At 52.0% G+C, this 23,827-nt stretch overlaps 1 protein-coding gene across 5 annotated transcripts in view; it reads right to left on the reverse strand.

The window, feature by feature from the left end:
- MSI2 (musashi RNA binding protein 2) overlaps positions 1–23,827 on the reverse strand; it is a 383,279-nt gene that overhangs the window by 43,931 nt on the left and 315,521 nt on the right. For 4 of the 5 annotated variants that reach the window (XM_012760736.3, XM_075994442.1, XM_012758081.3 and 1 more), the window contains 2 exons: positions 17,949–18,063; positions 8,902–8,976 (listed from right to left, as the gene is read on the reverse strand). In XM_012760736.3, coding sequence (XP_012616190.1) covers positions 8,902–8,976; positions 17,949–18,063 — 190 coding nt within the window. Of the gene's footprint in view, positions 1–931; positions 5,063–8,901; positions 8,977–17,948; positions 18,064–23,827 lie in introns of those variants that run through there. The other variant, XM_012761581.3, reaches the window with a different exon arrangement.

The following is a 23,827-nucleotide window of genomic DNA, read 5'->3' on the forward strand; positions in this document are numbered from 1 at the left end:
GTGGCGCGGGCGGCGTGGGCCGCCGTGGGGGGAGCGGGCTTGCGATTTGAAAGCCGGCTGCGGATCTGATCTGTGAGGGGTAATCCCCAGACACGAGGCCCGAGGGCTGCAGGGACATCAGCTCGGAGGCTGGTGGTGAGACAGATGTGTGGGGGCTGCTGTGTCGGGGGCTCTCCCCTACGAGGGGCCTCTCTGCTTACGGCGCCGCAGCACCTAGCCGAGGCTCATGGCTATGGTGACCTACCTGGGAAGCCGACCAGCCCCTCTCGGTATTTCCGGATCTGCTTCCTCACTGCCGAGAAACCAGCCCCTGCTCATTGGTTGGGCTCCATTCTGGAACCCAGATGGAAGCAATGCGCCAGGCGGAGCCTGAAGGCCAACCACCCCGGGGCTCTGCCAGGGTTCCCGGCGTTTCTGGGGCGGAGTCTTTAGGAAAGAGCCCCTCACAGCAATCTCATGCAGGAGGAGTCGGGAGTTTAAACTTACACCGGAACAAGGGGTCATCCTACGCCACTGGTTCTGTGATGGGTTCCACCACGGTAGCCCTGGAATCTCCTCCCCTGACAAGGCTGCAGAGCCTGGGCAGGGACTCTGTTCCCTCCAGGAATGGGGCCAGGAGGAGCAGGACAAGGGGGGGCCAAGGCAGGAAGCAGGTCCTGCAGCACAGGCCAGGTCTTGCCTCGCCTGAGTGGGGGCTGCCCGAGAGGGTCTCTGCTACTTGGGTGGGCTAGAGGATAGGGTGGACAGGAGGGCTCCGGAGTCACTCCCACCGTGGCGCAGGTCACCAATACCAGGCAGGATCCTAGGCCTTGGGCGTGGCCACTACCGGCACTTCTGACTCTTAGCAAAATGTCAACAGCTGGAGAGAGCTGGCAGGTGGATGAGAGCAGGCTCGGAATGCAGCCCTTGCCCATGGCCCAGGCTGCTTTTGCCAGCTCTCCGGCTCACAGCAAGCTCCTCCGCCTGGGTTCTGCTTTCCGCAGCCAGGCCGTAGTCCTTAGGGTAAGACTGACCCCTACCCTAAGCCTCTATCTTTGCTCAAAGACTGGATGACTTGCCTGAAGCTTACCTCGTTGCCCATTGACACTAGCAGCGGCCCCTAGTGTCAATGGGCCACAGCTTCCCACCAGAGAACGGCTGACTTTTAGAGTGGCAAAAATCACCTGGCACCAAAGAACCATCAAGAGACTGGAATACAGAAGGCAGCGACAATTGGCAAACAGGCTGTGAGTCCTGGCACGGCAACTGCCTGGCGTCACTAATCACAGCCTCCTTTCTGCCAACCTAGGACCTGCGCTCAAAACCATTCTGAAGCCAGTGCTCCATGAAGCCAGTGCTCACGTCAACGTGGGCACCTGCGATGAAACCTGTTTTCCATCATGGAAGAGGCAGGAGCACAAACTGGCACGTACAGAACCAGAGTCCAGGGCAAGGGACTCCCTGCCCGGGGCCAGAACCACCCTGCGGTTTGCACGCAGCGTCCTGGGAGGGAGGCGCGTGATGGCAGCCTGGTCCTCCTGGCCACCCCAAGTGCTCTGTAGCTCAGGCCACTGCAGGTTGTTGAGACTTTGGCCCAGAGACGTTTTGGTGGTTGGGGCCATATTAATAACCCTGCTGTCCCTAGTAGAGCTGCCTGACCCCAAAGGACCACCAGCCAGCTCAAGGCAGAGAGAGAGGAATGGGGCCAAGAGAGGGAAATGCAGAGAGAGGAGAGCAGACGGGGTGCAGAGAGAAGGGGACATTCTTCTGGACTCACCCCTGTGGCCCCTCAGCTCTCCAAATCCCTCTGACTCACCGTGGAAGTTTGACCAATCACTGTTCTACTTAAAGTCATCCCAAATTCTCCATGTGCCTTGGGGATCAGATCTGACTTCCCAAATCTGACAGTGACAATGACAAGCCCGGCCTTGTATCTCTCCTCCCACCCAGGATACTTCTGCAAGCACCCCATACACCGAACTGCTCCTGGAACCTGCAATGCTTCCTCTCTCGGGTTTGTAGCACAGCTTGCTAAGTTTTCACTAGTATCTATTCTACTCCTTTCTTGGTGCCAAAATCATGCTTTTAGCTGGGCACATGGTTACCTGAAATAAAGACATTTTTGAGGTTTCCATACAGGTGAAACTGACCATGTAACTAATTTCTGACCAATGGGATGTAAGCAGAGTATCCCGTATGACTTCTCAGAAGTGTTATTAAAGGGAAGAGGTATATTCTTCTGGGATGAGTAAGTGATGGCTGGAGTTTGAGCAGCTTTATTAGACTATGAGGTAGCATCTTATGGCCAGAACGAGAATAGAGAAGAGACACAATCCCTAATACTATGGAACCACATCCAGGCTTCTTTTACATGGGAGAGAAAAAGAAATTCTTATTTTGTTTAGTCCATTCCTATTTTGTATTTTATTATTTACTTTTGTTTTTTTTCTTTCTTAAAATTCCCTGGTTCAGTGTCTAAGCATGTCATTGTTCTGCCTGGGATGTACTTCTTCCCTTCTTTACTTAGTGAATTCTTCCGTTTGGCTTCTCGAGACCCAGTTCTGGTGTCACCTTCTCTAGGGGGCACTCTGGACAAGCAGCCCACTTTTGTCCCCTCCGAGCACAGACAACTTCCCTCTCTCCAGCTAAGCACCTGTCCCATGATGCCCATTGGGTCTGGTCATTGGTTCTCCCCCACTCAGCTGGACCTGAAGGAACCTTATTCGTGTCCAGATATCTGGTGCCTATTCCAGTGCTGGATGATCAATAAACGGGGAAGGAGAGAAGAGAACAGATGGGAAAGAGGGTTAGCAGGAAGTCCCAGCAGCTCTCTGGCTTAGCCTGGGAACCCTATATCACTCCTCTCACCGACAAGTAGATCCACCAACAGGCAGCTCCACTGCGGGTGACAAGGATGGGAATGCCACCACTCTGGAGAGCGGACTCGGTAAGAACATCAATGCTCACTATTTCTAAAACTTCCAACTTTATAGCATTTACCAATTTACAAGGCACATTCACACACACACACTCACTATCCCTTAATTCTAACAACCCAGCTAACTAGGCACTTGCATTATCCCCAGGGCTCAGAGGGGTATATAACTTGCTCAAGGTCACATGGCTACTAAGAGGCCGAGTGAAACCTGGAGACAAGGTCCTCTAGCTTCACGTCCAGCCACCTTGCCATTGTACCAGAGGTGCCTCCCCTACCTGCACTGCCTCCGGGGCTACGAAAGCAAGCCACGTGCACGAGCACATGCAGGCCCGTGTGCAAAGGATGTGCATGAGCGCGCGCACACGCCTGCTGCACAGATGTGAGGGGCTCCAGATGTTCCAGCGGCACTTTCGCTTGAGGGGGAGAGATGGCAGCGGAAGGTGCGTGGGGGCGACACCGTGCAGCTGGTGCATGCAGATGCTCCGCCGCTCTGCTCAAGGACAGAGCACCCCCAGCGAGGACAGGGGGCGCGAGGAAGCAGGGAGAGCCGGGGACAGGCGGCAGCCAGGGGGAGTTCGCATGCGTTGGGAAACTGCGCTAGGCTGCCACTGGCACTGGATACTCAGCGCGTTCACCTCCCCCGGAGCGAGAACAGGACACTGTCAGGCTAAGAGACGGCAGCACACAGCATGTCCGTGGTAAACAATTTATTTTTCTACCTCAGTTGCTTACAGGGGGAAAAATAAAACGTCATTAGGGAGAAGCACAGATGAACTATTTACAGAGATGAAGGAAATTCACAATGGCTAAAACGTTTGTGAGGCAAGCATACTAGGACAAGTTCACCAAAGCAAAGCAATTCATAGCATAACAAAATAGGGTGGGGGGGGGGGGAGAAAGGCCATACAGATTTTGTTTTTTGAAATAAAAAATACTCATGAAAAAGCCTGTGGGAAAATAAAAGGAAACTAACCAATGATTACATCAAGCATCTTTAATGAGATGAGCCAAGCTGCACATGTTGGGTCTCAAGGACAATGACATTCAAATGCATGGATTTGCTCACATCAAACGCATCACATGGAAGCACACGGGTCACTTCTCACAAACTATGAGCACGGACAAAGGGGTGACTCTAGAGGGTCCAGCTGAGCCGTGCATCATTAATCCAAGAGGGTGTGGGTATTTCAAACAGGGAAGTGGAGGGAGTCAGGATCGTGGGAAAAGATCCTTCTGGAGGTGACCATCAGGAGACCCAGCCCTGAGATGACGCCTGGTCAGGACATGCCCTCTGTGTCCTATGCCTCCTACCCCAGTGGTGCCAGCGGGCAAGGCCACGCCAGCATGGACAGGGAGGGGAGGCTGGGGAATGTGGGGCCCAGCGTGGGTCAGTGCCCATGGTGCCTGACATGTGGCAGCACCTTGGTGACTCTGCTGTCCCTTCTTAAAGACATATGTGCTTATTATTATGGGAACAGCCACTGAGAGGCTGGCCCCAAAAGACAAAAGAACAATCAGGTAGTGCTTATACAGTTGCTTTTCCAGATTAAGGTTTTCACATTTTATAGAACAGTCTGTGTGTGTGTGTGTTCACTTTTTCTACTTTCCACAATAAAACATAAGTGCTCTAAGTAAGTGACAAATCTTGCAAACCGCCCCCGCGGGCCCCCCCCCACCTCCTGGCCACCAGCACTCAAAAGCTCACACCCCTAGGAAATGCCCCAGCAAGCCTGTTCGGTCATTTGAAATACTTTGATAGTTTCTTCCTAGGTTGCCCTGTGAGGCTCTATGAAGTTTGTGAGAAGTTTCCCTCTGGCCCCGTTACATTCTGGGGAAGTTGGGGTGGGGGGTATGGTCACAATGTGTACAAGAAGCAAAATGGGGGGGGGTACCGGAAAATAATTTTTTTTTTTTTTAAAAATTGAGTGAAGCAATGAGGCCACGAGTCTTTTCCAAGAATTAAAAACAGAAACAAGAACGTTCATTCAAACAGGCAGCTAGGACAGAGTCTCAGTGGCACTGACAGCGGCGGGGTGGCCCGGGCCAGGACATGTCCTCTCTAGAAATGGTAGCAAACCCCAATTTGTTATGCCTCTCTTAAGAGCTAGTTGATAAAAATTATGTCTTGTGAAATCGGCAAATAGTCTGCAAAGTGAAATAAGAACAGAAATTAACAGATTAAACTGAAATGAGGAGTCCAGAGGGGGGAAAAGAAAGGAAGCAGGGAGGCCACTGGTGGCGATCGTACTCATTCCGGACCGGACCCCGATCCGGGTACTGATCCAAATACTGGGCGGGCGGACACCTGAGCGTGGGAAGAAGGAGCTGTTCCCCGAGCGGCTGGTCACCACCCAGCCCTGCTGGGAAAGAACTGCTCCCCACTTCAATAATTATCCAAAGCCGCCTGGCCCTCTCTCTTGAACATCACATGTATTCTCGCAGAATCCCGAAGGGTAGCAGAGGCAGGCACTGCCTGACAGTCCCCGGGTGGCCCGAGAAGGCTGCGGCAACCCCACGGCACACGGATGAAGTGAGGCTCTGCTAAGAGTGCATCAGGACCCCAGCTAGGTGAGGGAGACGGGTGTTCACAGGAAGGGCAAACACGGGTGGAAAGGGGGACCCTGCACAAAGGGATGCGTCTTCCCCAAGGCGGGCCCCGGCCACCTGGCCTGTGAGTGAAGACAGGATGGAGAAGCAGGAACCCTCTGGGGCCCGGGCGGGCCCTCGTCCCTCTCAGCTAGCTGTCCCGCTCACCGGCTAGGGAGGGCTCAGGAAGGGGCTAGAAGGGGTATGGGGTCCACACACAGTGGAAGAGGGGCTGGGGGTGGGAAGTGGGTGACGTGGGTGCATAGTGGGGACATTGAAAAGAAAGACCACAGAGAAAAACATCAGGACAGTCGGTGATGTGACAAGGTTACAGGACCCCAGGGAATGGTGGGGGCCAGCAAGGCCCACCTGGCAGGGGGAGAGGGCTGGGCTACCCCACCTCTGGGTCCCCCTCTGTGCTCAGCTGCCTCAGCCAGGTCCACTGGGGACACTGAGTAGCACGAGGTGCGAGACACTGGTCAGAGCACTCCAGTGCCCCCCTGCCCAGTGGTCCTGCCCCTGAGGCCAAGGATCCCGGAGGGGCCAGTTTGGTTCTGGAGGGCAGCAGCCAGTCCCTGAGCTCTTGACCGGGACGGCACATGGGCCTCCCTGGGCTTTGTGTCCAGCGCCACTGGCTGCCTGGTGAGGCACCTGGGCCGAGCAGACGGGCTGACACTCCCTGAGGGCAGCTCCTTCGCGGGCTGGGTCAGGAGAGGGAGGGACTCCGACCCCAGCATGGCTCCTTGCTCAGAGGGTGGGCGGCGAGGCCGGCCCGGGGCCCCTCACACCCTTACCCGCCCCAGGAGCCACTAGTGGCCCCTTTCTGGCCATCTGTCAAGAGAACAAGAGGCTTCCGTGGTGTACACAGGAAGGATGGGGAGGTGGAAAGTTTGGAGGCTGAGGGGGAACAGAGCAGCTAACTCCCATGGCTCAGGGAGCCGCTGTCTGTACGTTTTAACATCCCATCTCTGTCCCATCCAAACCCGGCTTATTGCATCAGCTGCAGGAGCTGACGACAGTGACAACGGCTGTGCCCTGGGCATAATCACTCCACCCCCAACGCCATCCACTGCCCCCCAAAGCTGAACCCCCAGTCCCCAAAGCCTTGGTTTTTGGTGAAAGGGCTGGCACCCCGGGGACCCCACCTCCTTCTGCCCAGCCTCAATTTCATCATTCTTGCATGTCCGTCCATCTGGGGCAGAGCCAGGGCTGTAGGTTAGGGAGACAGAGTCCTACCAGATGTTTCCTGAGCCGGCTCACCGGGGCCGGGGCCTACTTTGCTGCCCTCAAAACGATTCCATGTTATGATCCCACAAGTCTGCCCTCCTGGGACCAGCACCACACTGAGGGGCAATGACGGGATCACGCAGGGAGGCGGGGCCAGGCGCACGGGCCAGTGTGGCGCTCTCAGTGGGCTGACGCGCCTGAGCCTGTGCACCTGTCACCCCTGGGGGGGACGAGAGGAACTCCTGGGCTGAGCAGGACAGGAGGGAACGGAGCACCAGGGTGCTGACCCCACCACGGGTCTCTCGGGGGGAGGGGCGGTGCACACACGCATGCATGTGTGACCCACGCACCCCACCAAACACACCTGTTCCTTTAAGCTCCAGGACAGTGCCATGCCACAGAACTTCCCATGGTGATGGACATGTCCTACACTCTGCCGACAGACAGCAGCCACTAGCCACACGTGGCTACTGAGTACTTGAAATGTGGCCAGTGTTACTAAGGGAATGGATTTTTCTTTTTACTTAATTTTAATTAATTAAAATCTAAGTTTTAACGCTACATGTGGCTCCTGTTATGGTTCCCGGCCAATGGCTGCCAGGGAGATGGTGGAGTGTGGCAGTTAGACCCGGACCAGCTCAACCAGGTCCTGGCCTGCCCCTGCTTGCTGGGAGCCCTTGCAAGGGTTTTCTACCTCTCTGTGCCTGGTGGTCTCCACCTGTAGGTGGGGACAGTCTAATGACAGTGCCTGTCCGAGAACTGGCTTCTATACAGTGCTGCCTGTGTAGCGCGGGAGCCCTGCAGAGGGCCCCTCCCAGAGGGACAACCACCTTAGCCCTGGGGACACTCACACTCCTCCATCTCCAACTCCTGCTGCTGTACCTGCCTTCCCCTCCCCCTCTGACCCACACAGGGAGCCCCGTAGACCTCCCGTCTACAGAAGAGAGAAGTGAGGCCTGACAAGTTGGGTGACCTGGCTGTGGCCACTTGGCCAGCTCGTGTCAGAGCCAGGCCAAGAGCCAGGGGCTTCCATCGCTGCTCGAGGGATCTGTGTACCACAGGGCATGGCTCTAAGCGCCTCCCCAACACACCTTCCCCTCCCCAAAGCTCTGCCTGAGTCCCGCACCCCGCCCTCATGTCATTGGCCCCAGAGCACCATCCTCCCTTTGCTCCCTCATTCATCTCAGCCCCTGGCACTCCCGGGCCTCCCAGTCTAGGCACGATGACCAACCAGGAGCGACACTCTGGCAGCCCAGCTCCCTCGCGGAGCCTCCTCCCTCAGCCGAGGACCCGAAGAGGACAGGACTCTGTTGCTAGCACCTTCTTTAGAAACCCCGGCTGTCCCCTGCACACCAACACCCCTCAGCAACCCAATATATTTTCATCTATACTCCCAAGCTTGGGACAGGCTGGCTGACCCCCTCCAGGGACGCACAAAGCCCCAAGAAATATCACTTTCTTCATCACCCCTCCCCACGTCTCTACAAGACCACATGTCCCCTTGCTGCTGCCCTGGGGGGGACCCAGGCCTGCCGCTACCCCGGAGCTGGAGCTGGAGAACCCGCATGTGGCAGACATCACCGTGGGCTCTGCCTCCTGCCTCTGACGCCCACACAGCGGGAAAAGGGAATCTAAACAGCCCCACGCAGGACGGACAGCAAACCTCAACCCCGGCAGCACAGCACCAACACACACCACAGGGGCACGAAGGCCAGAGCAGTCAGGACCCAGAGGGAGGAGGGGAAGAGGCAGGGAGGGAGGGAGGTTGGTCGGGGAGACTCAGACATCATGCACGTGGACGCAGGGTGCGGGGCGTGGGGCAGGGAAGAGAGTGCGAGAAAACCCTGGGTCTAGAGCTCAGGAACAAGGGGGCAAAACCTGGAACAGGCTTCAGAATAAGAAGGTGAGCAGAGGGAGGGAGCCTGCCTCGGTTCCTTTCCTTTCCCTTTAAAAGTCGCTGCTCTCCGATACCCAGCACCAGTGAAAGACTGCGGTTAATCAGGAACTCTGAGCTGCATCCTGACCTCGGGCTTCAGTGGATTTGAAATTTAGCACATACAGGTCGTTTCTCAAATGGATGCATGTAGGAGCTGTGGGGAGGCCCTCCCGCCTCCCGGCAAACGCGGCTCACCTCCCCTGTTTCCAAAGCCCCGGGAGACCAAGCCACTCACCTGGGAACTGATAGCCATAGCTAGGAGCAAATCCGGGGTAGCCTCGGCCATAGGTTGCCACAAAGTTGGGGTAGCCTTGAACACAGAGAGAAAGATCAGAGTCCCATTAGTACAGCTGCCTCAGCTCTGGCATAAAATCTCAAGGAGGGTGGCAATGAGTTATTTTCCTTCACAAAATGATTTGTCTCTCGTGAGGGTCTTTACCAGGGGCCCAGGTCACCTCTCTCCTGTGGCTAGGGGCGCTGCTGTCAGCTGCTGGTAATTTACCTGAATTTGGGCAGGCAGGCCCCCCAAAGCCCATGCACTTTCTTGAACCTGCAGAGTAAATGCCATGTATTAGCACCAGACACAGGGCCCGCGCCTGGCTCTGACATTTGGAGAGCTTACCCTGCATGCACTTTACCTTAATGCTGTTGACAGTAGGAGATTAAAGTCCTTGTAATGCCTCCTCCCGAGGCAGTGGACAACAGGGCCGGCACCAGACGGAGCATGGGCTCCTGGGGGCAGGTCTCGGTTCAGTGGCCAAACTCAGGGCTGACCCGGGACCTCTGGAAAAACCACAGCCCCGGGGGCAGCAGGTCTCTGAGGCCCCCGTCCTAGCATGGATGTGCTACAGAGGTGCCTGTATCTTTGAGAGACCCTGGAGAATGGTTGAGGGGCTGGGTGTGTTAAGACGCCCACCATGAAGAAAAGCTCTGCTACCAAGTCCTGGTGTTGGTGTGAACTTCTCCGATCTGTCGCTAAAGCCCCAGTGAGGTCGTCATGCTCACTCAAGCTACTTCCCTCTTTATGTGCCTGCCTCTTGATTCAGGCTGCAACAAAGGCCGACGCGGCCTTCTTGGACTGACACTTCCCTGGCCACGGGAGATCCATGGCTCCCTTCTAGTCCTACCCTCCACGAACGGGAGACCTCAGCACATCCACCATGGCCACCTTATAGCCACCAAGAGCTTGACTTCTGCTTTGACCTCAAGGTGAATGTCAGCCATTGTTTTTTGGCTGTCTAGCACCTCAACCCCGCTCCTTGGGTGTGAGCCATGGGGAGGGGCCCAGCTCCACCATGGAAGCGGAAAAGGCCTCCCTCCTGCTCTTCCTGGGTGTGGCAGCTGGGAGGCAGGCCGGTGAACCCGGGCTCGGCCAGTGGGAGCCTTCCTCGGGGTCTGCCTCTGGAGCCAGTGTGGCGGAAGAGCAGGAGGTGGCCCAGAGTTTATTCTGGCATCAGCAGCAGAGTCCAGCACCTGACAGTGGCAACAGTGGCCACTGACTAGGTCATCCTGGGTTGTCCCCCTGGCTAGGGCTGGGCTCTGACCACCCAGCTCCCCCAGTTCCTGCCTGTTATCTGAGTCCTGCTCGACAGTCCAGCCTTCCTGTCCATTCTGTGCACTTCCCAGGCTCCTTCCAGTCATCTCCTTTGCTACCTCTAGCAAACAGAGTTGTTTCTATCGTTTGCCACCAACACGCTGGCAGAAAATTATTTTGATGGATGGATTCGCGACAGTCTCCGGGCTCTCCAGTGAGGACAGCAGTGACCACTTTCCACTTGTGTCCCTGCACTTCTACACAACCCCTGAACACGCACCCCTAACACGGCTCTGGGCTCTCATCACCCACTCCCTAGTGGAGTCTCGCATGCCACACCAACCACTTTCTGACCCTGCAGGTGGGTCCCCCTCGCCTGCATGCTGGCTTGTGCCTACCCAGGGCTGTCATGTCTCAGAGGTCCAGGCACGGGGCCCACAGTTCCTCACCTCCCTGCGGATGCTGGTTTTGTACCTTCAGCCTGTGGTCAGTGGATCTACCGTCAGACCCAGATCAGAAGTTCACTGGCCAGGAGACCTGGATTCAAGTCCTGCCTCTGGCCCCAAACCATGGCCTTGGGGGTTGCTATGGTCTAAATGTTTGTGTACCGCCCAAATTCATACGTGGAAATCCTAACCGCCAAGATGATGATGGTCTAAAGGAGGAGGGCCCTTGGGAGGGGGCCTTACAAAAGAGCCCCAGAGAGACCCTCACCGCTCTAACAGGTGAGGACACAGTGAGAAGGCGCCATCTATGAGGAAGGGGGCCCTTGCCAGAGATGGAATCTTCTAGTGCCTTGCTCTTGATTTCCCAGCCTCCAGAACTCTGAGAAATAAATGTTTGTTGTTGGTGCCCAGCCTATGGAATTTTGTTATAACATCCTGACCCAACTAAGGCAAGGGTCTTCCCTCTCGTCCTGGAGCCTGAGTCTCACCACCTGCAGAAAGTCTCGCTGCTGTGTCCACAGTCCCGAGGGAGTCCAGCTGCGGCTCCTCCTCCTCGCTTCAGCCAGAGCCATGCCAAATCCGCAGCCACCACTCACTCGCTGGCCCGCGCAACTGTCTCTCCCTCACAGGGTCCTGCCCTCCCGAGTGACTGTTCCTCCCTGAGTGTCGTTCCCAGCACTTGGAGTCTGGTTGGCAGGAGGCTGCCAGGCAGGCAGTGACCTAGCAGCTTTGCAGTGACCAGTAAGTGCGGAGCAGGAGCCCAGTGGGGTGCAGAGCTCAGACACCCCGTGGGGAAAGAGAGGAAAAGGGGCCAAGGCCAGGACTCAGAGTCCTTAAAGGGACACACGCACACACTGGCTCCTTCCGTGGTATTTATTCCATGGCTGGGCAGCTCAATTCTCCTCCAAATTAATCACCTGCTATCAAATCAGATCTTTCAGTACTAGATTTCTTATACCATTATTTCAACAATATTGATAAACGGATTATATGCAAACAGCCAAATCACTGCTGCCTAGGGGCCTTGCTGATGAAAAATGGCTCCTTTGCTTCTAACTTCAGAGCCGGGGGTCTTAAATATTTTAGTGTTAATCTGACAGCAAAAGAATAAGCCCGTGTGTCAGCCTCCCTCAGAGAAGGTGGGAGATGGGGGACCAGCTGGTCCCTCCCCGCCAGTAAGGGGGCAGTCATATCTACTTTCTTCCTGGCCTTCCCACAGGTCTTCGACAAGAAAGAAGAAAAGCGTGGTCAAGTTCACCCCAACTTTGGGCGTCACCCCACTCTTCCTGGACACGTCAATATCATTGTCCCCTGAACAATGGAGATGAGAATTCAGCCTGTGCCAGAGCGGGGGATCTTATCTCTACCCCCCATTGCCGAACATCCTCTAGGTCAGGCAGATGAAATCATAAATTTATAATACAACATTACTTCAATTTTCCTCTTCATTTACTGCCGTGCAGCCCAGCTCTGCTCGAACGGCTCCCGGCCCCAGCCGCATGGGGGAAATTGGCTGGCTGCATATCAATAGCACATTACAGCAGACCCACACGCCGCTCCATCAAGCCACATTACAGCGGGATGACCCAGCCACCGCTTCCATTAGCAGCCGGGCCCCTCCTGCACTGGCCACTGCACAATTTATTTGCTCCAATACTCTGGACACCTGATCAATCCAGCAGTAATTATCTCTTGTCACTGAAGTAAAAAAAAAAAAAAGCAAGCCTTCTGCCTGGATGGCCACCTCTCTTGCAGATCGGCTTTCCATTGTGGGAGCAAAATACAGAAATCAACAAGAGAATTTGGATTTGCCAACAAGAGAATTGGATTTGCGGTCCTATTTCAGGGAGGCTGGCCGGGTTCTCAAAACTGTGGTTCTAGGTCTTTGCTCCAACCCTAGAGATGTCTGCATTCTAGACGTGTCTGTGACTCATCTTCTCCTGGGCTCTGTTCTCAGCTACTAAGAGTCATGGAAAACTGCTCCCACCAGGCTCCGGACTTGAAAGAGACAGGAGACAAGGGCTGTTTATCCAGGCAACTGCCAGAGTGTGACCTGCCTGCCGCACGGTGTGCAGCGTTGCCTGGCGCACCCTTCGGCTCCGTGAGGTCTGCAAACAGACCACACACCAAGTGCCAAGAGCCCTTCCCAGGCAAGGAGGGCAAGGCCACGGTCTGCAAAGATGCTCAGCTTCCAGAACCATCCTGTGTTGCAAGGGCCCCTCCAGACCTACGCTGTCCAAATTACATTAATTTATAATCTAAATTATATGCAAAGAAAACTTCGGCTCCTCAGTCACACAAGCCACATCTCAAGGGCTCAGCAGCTGGTGGCCCGTGTGGCTAGTGGCTACCGTACTGGCCGGCGCAGACGGGACCTTCCCTCCCTCGCAGGAAGTTCTCCAGGCTGCGCTGCTCTAGAGAGACAACCAGGGGCTGAATCCTGAGTTTCTTCCCACCATGAGGAAATAGCTGAACAAGTGAACATCTCCTTGAGAATGACCTAAACAGGTATTTTTAGGAAAACCAAATCCCAGTTGAAATTACAAATGAGTCTAGATGTGTGGCCATAAATTCCAGCCAATCTCCTTTTGATCTGTTAGCGAATGCCAGCGGATTAGAGCTTCCCAGCCCCTCTTCTAAGCAATCATTTATTTTTTGCTTTCACTGCAGAGGAGCTTAAGGTCGGGGAACACTCCGTCAGGATTTCACGGGAGGCTTCTCAGTACGCGTGCAGGTACGAATGCTTCTGGCTAAAGTGCTTTAGCTGGTCAATAGCGTCTCTCCTTTTCTGGGCTTGCCTGGGGGAAGCTGCTCTTCCAGGCCTCAGCGATGCACTATTTCTCTAACACTGGCATCAACACGTTAAATAAATAGCATGTGCCCAACGACGAGGCCCTGAGAGTTAAAGGCAGTGGGATTATGAGGCTGAGAGCAGAGAAGGCTAAGGGGAATCAAATATATCAACAATCAGCATGTGTTTGCTTTTATTAAGTCCACCTTCATTAAGAAACACTAGAGAGATGCTATTGCATTGAGCTGGTTAACCGTGAATACCCCTTGGCTGCTGCCAGGCCGTGGAACACAGTCCGAGGGGCTGCCAAAGACCTTTTCTAAGGGTCTCAGTTGACTTTGGTTTTGTCCTGCCCAAAGGTGGGAGATCTGGACTAAGGGTAACCCCTCCCCTTCTCTCTTTCATTCTTTTTCTGGAACTCCTATTGGGCTGATTGTCCTATGATTCAGGCTGTGAAAGCTGAAACCAACACAGGCGGAAGGTTTTCCCCAAGGATGTCTGTAGCCCTATCAAGACAGATCAAGAAAGAATAACTGTGCAACTATATGCTCATCAGCCCCCCTTTGATGAGGCCTCCCAAAGCATGGAGACGGTCTTAAAGGATATTTAGAAATTCGTTCCACAGTGTCCAAGTCCTTTGTTGGTTGTCTCAGATCACCCACTAGAATATCAGCTCCCTGAAATCAGAGGCTTTGTTCTCTGTTGCATCTTTAGCGAACAGAACGGTGGCTGGCACGTAGCAGGTACTCAATAGTATTTGCTGAATGAATGAATCTTCACATTATAATGGTTTATAGTCTCACTTCTAAAAAAAAATCCCTAGAAGTGCCATCTATTTTTTCTGCTCTTCCAACAATAAAAGTTTAAATCACCGAAACCTCATCTCATTCCATTCATTCATGAATTTTTAAAAATGTTTTTCTGCATGAGCCAAGTTCATCAGCCAAATTGTTGTTGGTGGCAATGGCAGCGATTCCAGGAGTAGCAGGCGGCTCAGCGCCCCACGGAGACAGTGCCCTATGTGACTGCTGGGGGCACGTCAGGCCATCCCACCAAAGCACTGCTCTGCCCGACGCCACACTCCACTTCAAAGGGAGGAAGCACGAAGAAAGAGAGAAACAGTCTTTGATGCGGGAGGCGAGGGCTTGAGTCACAGCACCGCACATGGCAGGCTCCTCATCCGGAGCGTCCAGGGGCCCAAGATGCCAAGCTGTGCCGACCGGTGGAGCGGAGGGCAGCCCAGGGAGCTTCCAGCCGGGCCTTAGAGAAGGCTCCGCAGGAGCGTCCGGCCCGGCTGGGGAGGCAACAGGCCGAGCAGCCTGTGAGCTCATTCCCTGCATGCTGTGCCCGGTGCATCCTTCTGCCCAGACCTCAGGCAGAGCTGATTACTGGCTGGGGGGCACACTCAGGGCCTCTTAGGAGACCCTGCTTGGCAGGCGTGTGGGTGCCTCCCCACGGGGCTGGGGGATGATGGGCCTTGAGTCCAGCTTGTGGATCTTCATCAGAAGGTGGCAACTCAAGAATCCAGTTGCCACAGCACCTGCTGCATCTGTGGGTCTATAGCTAGGTCCTCAGCCATGGGCAGTAAGGAACGCCAGGGGTTAAGGTGTTGGACATCTACAGGGTGACCATTTGCCCAGGGCTCCTGGCGAGTTATTAATAACAGCTCCCAGTTTGAGTACATGCTGCCGTATCTTGCTGGCACACGTCAGTGCCTCTGTGACCTGGGGTTGGGCTGGATAGGGCCGGTGGTGGTGGCGGCAGGGGGAGGGTTGTGTCAGGTGCCCACTTCACTGTGGCTCGGGGAAGTCCTAACTTGAACGTGAGACACGGGGGAAGAGCTGGGGCAGGCGAGGAAGCCTCGGACAGGCGTGACACAGCCATTCCTCCGTGAGCAGGCACGGCATGGAGCGGATGGAGTCTGGGCAAGCACAGGGACCCCCGAAGGTGCTCCCAGGAAGGGGCCACTCGGGTCTGCCCACCTCTCCCCCTACTTGCTCACACATCTGGCCACGCCAGTCGGCTCCTGGGGTCTCATGGTAGGGTGCTGGCATTTCAAGGCTGTTCCTTCCAGTTGGAAAGCCGTTGGCTCACTCATCCTTCTCACCCGACTGAGAGGCCACTTCCCTGATTCCTCACACTGGCTTCCAGTCCCCACTGAGTGCTCCTGAAGCACCCGGAGACTCTATTACGATGAATGAAGTTATCTGTGCGGTTAGCTGATATATGTGGGTCTCTCCCGCTAGACCACAAGCTCCATGAGGGCAGGAATCATGCCTGCTTTTAAACTGCATCCCAGGGCTAGCCCAGGGCTGGGTATGCAGTAGGTGCTCAAAGACTATTTGCTGATGAATGCCTCCTGCCCTCCTCCCTGCCTGGGCTCCCATTATAAAATCACGGGTGCCTTTCTGTTCAGGGATGCAAGCCTTGGTGTCTATGGAGATGTCGCCTGAGCCCTTTTCAGAGTCAGGAACACTGAGCACAGTGCACCTTTGCTCTTTGTTAACTGGCATGAGCTGAGCTGGATCCACTGCACACCTCTGCTTCTTCCTGATGAAAACCAGTTCATTCTTCCTAGCATGCATGTATCAAGTTAGACTCAGAAAGGTGAGTACTTCCTGAAGATCTGGATCCTAAAAAGTCTCCCATTTTATGCTCTAGAATTCTACACTCATTTTAAATTCAAGACTCTAAAAGCCAGCAAGTGGTAATGGGTTCAACTTTTTTTCTTCTTTTCTTATTTTTTTTTTTTCAGAGATGGGGTCTTGCTATGTTGCCCAGGCTGGAGTGCAGGGGTTATTCACAGGTGCCATCCCACTACTGATCAGCACAGGAGTTTTGACCTGCTCTGTTTCCAACCTGGGCAGGTTCACCCTTCCTTAGGCAACCTGGTGGTACCCCAGGCCTGGGAGGTCACCATATTGATGCTAAACTTAGCGCTGAGTAGCTGGGACTACAGGTACGCACCACTGTGCCTGGCTCAGCTTTTTTCTTTAAGGCTTGATTTCAATATTTTAAAGTATAAATTTGGAGTCTCCCTGGAAAAACAATATAGGGTAAAGACCAAATGAAAAGTATTTTTTAAAGTAAGAGTTAAGCAATTATCTTATAGTCAACCAGGAAATAATTCTTACTGATTTTTTAAAAATAAATTTTTAATAATAATTATACTCTTATAAATATATATATTTAGTTTAGGCTGTTTGACTTTTTCTATTAATAAGTGCATTCCTGTATACCATACTGTTTTAATTACTGTAGCTTTGTGTTACATTCTGATACTGGTCAAACTAGTATTTTCTCATTTTTCTTTTTAAAAACATTTTCTTATTTATTCTCACCTAAGTCTTCTACCAGGTAAGTTTTAGAATCATCTGGCCAACTTTTAAAGAACTATGATATGATTTTTCTTTGAAATTCTGTTAAACCTAAAAATTTAATTTGAGAAAAATTAATATCTTGGCCATTTTTAATATTCTCATGGTATCTCTCTCCATTTTATAAAGGTCCTCAAAATAGCTTTGGCTGCTCTTGTTATTTCTTCCGACAAGAAGATACAATTCTTCGTAAGATCAAAAAAAGTTTTATAAAAATTTAAAACTATGCCAGGAATGATTTCAACAGCAGCAAATCTGAAAATGCAGAAAGGGCTTATCAAACAATATAGAAGAGGGGCTCTCAGCCAAACCAAATGAAAACCCATTAAAACTAGACAGCTCATGTGCCTGAATGGAATTTTACCATTAACTACCATTTATCCCATTTAATTAGTATTTTCCTGACACACAATAACTTGCACTCAAATACCGTTCTCTCGCCTTTAAATTTCTAATTATTGTTGCGACCCACACTATTACGCATCTCCACTGCTTTCTCCATCTTTCATGCCATTTAAGCGGTAAGATTTTCAATTATCTACGCAGGAAGGACAGAGATACCTTTAAGGAAAGGGGCATAATATGCAACTCAATTTCTCTAAAAGCCAGGAGAAATCATTTTTAGTCAGAACAAACACACTTTGTCTTTCATCATTTTTTTTTTTTTGGCAAATAAAGAGTAAAACAGGCTATTTAAAACATCCATTTAAATGCAAATTTTGATATCCCAAGAGAAAAATGTTAATCATTTAAATAGACAGGATTATCACCCACCCTTACCACTTCCCCTTCCTCTCTCTCAAGTTTTAGAAAACGTCGCCTTAGCCCACACAAGTTAAGCCAGCCAGGAGTTCTCAGGTCTTCAGAACTCCTGCTCAGCTGGGGCAAGAGGGAGAGATTTTTCTTCCTTTTGAGGAAGGAGACAGAAAAGAGAGAAACTAGTATCAAGTATCCTAGGAGCTAGGCACAGGGCAAGATATTCACTTAATCACCGCAATGATCTCAGAAGGGAATTACCATCCCCATCTACAGATGCGGAAACTGAGGCCTGAACAAGCAAAAGCACTCTGCTCCCGTGGTAGATGACCCTGCTCCCAAGTCCATGGTGACCCCGCTGTCCCAGTCCAGACTCACCCAGCATCCCCATGCCCAGCATGAACGCATCCATGGTGTAAGGCAGCCCCCGGGCCCGGCCTCTCGTCCCAGGTGGGAACATGACTTCTTTCGGCTGAGCTTTCTTACATTCTACCTGTTAAACAGAAAGGCGAACAAATGAGATGCAAATGAATTCCACGTAAATGTCAAATGCAGAACCGATCTGGTTACGAGCTAAGTTATTTTTAGCCTCGCTCCTTACTCCCTGTAAAAATAGCCGTGCCGAGTAAATGGCCTGCAAAATAAATATTTAAGAAAACACGCCACTTGTGCAAATCCTGCTTTGGAAAAACCTACAAGGATGAAACTGGGTTCTGGAGGGGCGGCAAGGACATGAGCTAGAGTTACACACACACACACAGACACACACACACACACACGGGCTGAAGTTGAGGCTGAAGCGTGTGCAAAAGGCGAGATAGTTAAGGAGACAGACGACGGTTGACGGATGTGTCTGTGAATAACAACAACAGCAGCAATAATAATAATCCCTCATGACTGGCCCTTCAAATGCTTACAAATTCCTCTGACGTTCCTTTAGGCTGGTGCTCTTCACATCAGCTCGTCTGATTCTAACTCTTATTAAATAGGCCACTTAGCTCCATTTCACAGATGAGAAAACTGAGCATCAGAAGGCTTATGTTAACATGGTGAAAACCATCCCCAGCAGGTGCAGGCCTACACCCCGGATCTTTTAAAATTTCTAGGTCAGCGATGCCACCACTTCCACAAAACCTGTGCCACCAAACTCCCGAGAAAAGTAACAAGATTAAACACTGATTCTGCTCATCTGGATTACTGGTTTCTCATTTTTGCAGCTACATCTTCAAGTGGTTGCTAATCTTTCCTTTTCCGCTCCCCTTCTGACTCTAAAATTTCTTAATCCTATTCCACTTGCACACCCAGAGGTCGCTTATTTAACAACCTTAACTACATGAAATGCAAATCTCGGGAAATAAGTAGAAAATGTAGCCTGCAGAAGCTGCTCTCCACTGTTTTAATGGAGCGCCTTCAGCTCGTGCTCAGTACTTACTTGCTTTCAGTTTACAGAGAAATTTAACAAGCATTCTGTTAGCTGGTCATCAATCCCACTGCTGATGAAATTGTGATACTGTACAGTAAGGCAAGGATGCTTATAGCAGCCAAAAGTAACAGCACGGCAGTCTGACAGGGACGGAAAAAAGACAAGAATCAGGTATCTTATTTAAAAAGCAGTCTGGGCCAGATGGTGTAAGAGCAAAACCTTCACGTGGCACAGCAGCTGCTGAGGGTATCACTGTAACACGGAAAATTACTGTTGTTCACAGTGCCTGAGACATCAAGAAAAAGTTAAATTGTGTGCAGTATGCATTATTTAAAAAGGGACCTACATGGGTTACTCATTGTAGGGATACACTCATCCCATATACTTCAATCCAAAAACATTTTAGTGCTTAAGGTTAGGGGGATGCTTTAATTACTTAAAATGTAACTCCTCTTTCTTGCAAGGCACCAGACGACAGGTATTCTTTTTCCTCTTTCGAGAATAATAACCACAACTGCCTTAGCAAATGGACAAAATGGTCCAACATTCATGACTCATAATGCTTCCTACAAAGAGTTTTCATAGAATAAAAGGAAAATGAACATCCCCCCAAAAGAAATGAGAAGACATGGACAATTCACAAACAGCTACGAAAGCAGCACATATCCCAAAAGTGAGATATATTTTTTTGCATACTGTATTGGCAGTGATGAAAAGATTGTTTGATGTAAGGGTTCCTGAGAGTATGGAAAAGACGTGTGGAAACTGGCACGTATTTTTTCTGGAGGGCAGTCTGACAATGTATCAAAAGCCATAAATGTACACAACCACCTAATAACCTTACCTCTAGGAATTTATCCTACAGGGCATATGGATAAGCTATTCACTACAAGCATTAATTATAGCTTTTTTTTTTTTTTAAAAAAGATATACCCTAAATATTCAATAAAGGAGGATTGGTTAAGCTGAGTTTGGTTTATCCACACTGGTTGAATGCTAGGCAACTATAGAAAAGAAAAGCATGGTGATAATAATATGCACTGGGATTGGAAAAACCCTCAGTCCCAGGCAAACCAGGGCGCTTGGTCAACTGTAAGGGGGGAAAAAAGCAAATTACAGTGACAACTTTTGGGAAAATAAACATAAACATAAATGTATATGTTATATAGGGAAAAAATACTAAAAAGATATATCGGAGTTGTCTTAGATCAACTTTGCTTTTTAATTTCTATTGTGCATTTGCTATTGTTTGTTTCCCAAGTTTTTTTGCTAGGAACAGGCAGCAGGTTTTCATAAGACAAAGCAATAGATTATCACTGATATTAGAACTATTAGGATATTATCATTGCAAGTAGGAGGGAAAGGTGATTAAAAAGAAATAAATTCATCCAAATTGAGCCTTTTATGTTTCTCTCATAAGCCCAGGGGTGACAACCGCCTCCGGGGACTCCAGAGAAGCAAGCGAGAAAGCTCATTTGCATGAACCTGCCCCGAGCCGTGAAATGGGCGTGCCCCGCACAGGCAGACAGATAATTACCTAACGCCAACACCAGGATGGGGAATAATACCGCTAACCAGCTCACTTCCTAATAGCCCTATCGGTGACAATCTATTGCATTGTCTTATGAAAACCTGCCGCCTGTTCCTAGGCAACCTGATCAACGAAAATTTCAGGTTTATACAATTTTCATTTAGGGAACATAAAGGTTAACTGACTGTAATGGGAGTATTTTCAACAAACCCACCTACTCCTCCTCTCACTGAACGGGCTGGTAGCTCCTTGGAATCCTGCTCTGTCTTTGCTGGTGGCGTTCTGGGCAGCGCCGACTGTGTGAGTTCTGCCAACCACCCGCCGTGTCAACGGTGAGTGCTCCCGGAGGCCGGGGGCCATGGCATACGCACTCTCTCTGGGGAACCCCGGCCTGTCCTGGGCATTTGAGCGACAGGGAAAGGCAGCAGTCGCAGCAGGGAGCCTGGCCTGGCCTACACTGCAGGGCCCTCAACAGAGCCTCAGGACCAGGAGGCCTGCCCGCCACCCCCATCCCTGGGTCCTGGAGACCCAGTCTCTTGAATCAGTAACCCAATGCAGAGGAACTACGTGTGCCTGGCAAGTGCCAAGCTTTGGAGGGTGCATAGATACGGAGAGAAAGCCCTAGCTCTGCGGGCTCGCATTCTAGTGACAAAGCGCAGGCTCCCACTGGCTTGTCCCTCCGAGATTAATGCAAGTACTCATGCATCAACTTGCCCCTCCCTCACTGCTGGGCTTGTCAGCTCCTGCAGCCTGAGTTAGACCATATTGGGTCACCTACCCCTGCTATCCTCCCCCAGCTGGGCTCTGTGCAGGCTGAGAGCTCGGCACAAACGGCCAGGGTTACAGTCAGAACCCAAACAGGGTAGGAACCAGTCTACTGCTCCGGCTCTAGTCTCGTACTTGGGTCATCTGGCCACACACACTAAGTTCTAGATACCCACTGCCGTGCAACAAACCACCCCCGAAGTCAGTGGCTTTGAGCAGCAATTTATCATTCTTCCTCAAGCTTCTGTGAGTTGCCTGGGCTCGGCTGGGCCCTTGCTTGTGGTCTCTCATGTCGTTGTGGTCAGATGGTGGCTGGGGCTGGAGCCAGAGAAAGCCCTGACAGGGCTGGGCGTCCAAGCAGGCTCCTTCACGCGCACGCAGGCAACCCGTGCTGAACAGGCTCTGACTTCTGCAGCATAGCGGCTGGGTTCCAAAGGGACTGTCCCAAGCACGAGCACTCCAGGAGACTCAGGCAGAAGCTGCAAGGCTTTTGTCTAGCCTAGCCTTCTACCACACTCTGGAGACACCGGGCCAGCCGAGCGTTAGCACAGGATGGGGCGGCCGAGATCACAGGGACAGTCTTTGGAGACTAGTGACCACATGAGGTCCATGAAGGGCAGTGGGTGGACAGGGCAGGGGAGGCATTCCTTGCACCCTGGCGCCTGGCTGGCTGAGGCCTTGGGGCAGGGCACAGAGGTCCCTTCCCACTGCCGCCCCGCAGAGCCCCGCCTGACTCCTCGGTCATCAGAAACAAAACGGAAGTGGCTCTTACGGGGACTGGGCCTCTTGCTCTGGCTATTTCAGCCCCAGCCCCTAAGACCCCCATGCACGGTAAAGGCTCCCCACCACCCCCACCCAGAGGAAAGCCCCTTCCCCAAGCGCTCTCCTGGGGCAGCCCTGGGGTGGGCGCAGCCTGGAGGAGGCAGGGACTCCAAGTTCAAGTCCCTGAGTCTCCTGCACCAACAACAGCTCGCACAATGGCTGCTACTGTTTCAAACGGCAACTGAAGAGCGCAGCCTGTGAGGGGTGGGGGTGGGCAGGACACGCAGCAGGACACGTTCCACTCCTGTGTGTGCTCGTAACGATGCTTCAGAGGCCGCTGGTGACCAACTGCTCACGGCAGAAAGACTAGTCTCTGTTTTCCAGGTGCATAGCCAGAAGAGCCACAGCACGACCCCACACGGGGATTCAATGCCGGGGAGTGTCACCCCCCCCCAAGGTGGGTGGGATTTGTTCTAAAATGTCATTATCCCCATGTGCTACTTCGTGGGACAAGCAGGAGAGAGTGTGGAGTCCTTGTAGTCCCCGTGGCTTTGGGTCTGGAATAACGACCTGCTGGAAACCTCTTGAGCCCCAGGACGACGGGGCAGCAGCACGGCCCAACAGAGGACAAGCCACAGGCCTGCCGGGCGCCTGCCCACGCTCACCGGCGCTGCTGTGCCTGTTGCCGGCGGGTGGGGGCTCCTCCCAACAGCACCCTAAGCAGCTCAGCAAGGAGGGTTGTTGTTTCTCACTCTCTATTTAGACATAACTTCAAATTTGCCAAAAAGTTGCAAGGATAGCATAAGGAATACCTGTGTACCTTTTACCAACAGTCACCTACTGCTAACATTTTGTCACTTATGCCTTGTCATTTGCATACATTCTATCTATTAATATATCTGTATGTATGTATTTTTTCCATTTGAAAGTAAGGTGCTTACATTATGGTATGCATTTCCTAAATATGAAGGCATTTTCTTTCTCTCTCTTTTTTTTTTAAACAGAGTCTCAGTCTGTTTAGAGTGCACATAGAGTGTCATCATAGCTCACTGCAACCTCAAACTCCTGGGCTCAAGAGATCCTCCTGCCTTAGCCTCCCGAAGAGCGGGGACTACAGGTGCGCACCACCACATCCAGCTAATTTTTCTATTTTTTGTAGAGATCGGGTCTCGCTCTTGCTTAGCCTGATCTTCAACTCCTGGTCTCAAGTAATCCTCTTGCCTCAGCCTCCTGGAGTGCTGGGACTACAGGTGTGAGCCACCACACCTGGCCAAGAGCATTTTTAATGTAATCACTGCAGTTAATCAATCTCAGGACATTTAACACTGATGCAATACTTTAATCTGCCTTCCATATTCACGTTTTGTCAATGGACCCAACAATGTCATGTATAGCTATATATCCACTGTACAGAACAGAAAACTGAGGTTCAGACCTCAGACACTGAGCCTGTGGTACAGACTGTACACACGTGGTGGAGCTGGGGTTTTAATCCAGTCTGCCTACAGAGCAGTTGGCCACCAGCCCAAACCAGGAGAGCAGGCCCTGCAGCACCCCCTGTCCCTGAGGTGGGGGGAAGCTTAGCATTGACTTTCGGGCTGCTGGAGTTTCTGTGGGGACGGCTTCCCTGCAGCTACTCTGAGTGGCCGCTCTTGCCCAATAGATCTGAAGCCCTTGTAAAGGTTAAGTTCACTGCTCCGGCAACTTTGGGGACAGAGGCTGGCAGTGTTGAGTACACCAAGCTTTGGGACATGAGAAGGCTTTTGTTTTCCCCTG

Source organism: Microcebus murinus, chromosome 18 (genome assembly GCF_040939455.1).
Source record: "Microcebus murinus isolate Inina chromosome 18, M.murinus_Inina_mat1.0, whole genome shotgun sequence".
Lineage (NCBI taxonomy): Eukaryota > Metazoa > Chordata > Mammalia > Primates > Cheirogaleidae > Microcebus > Microcebus murinus.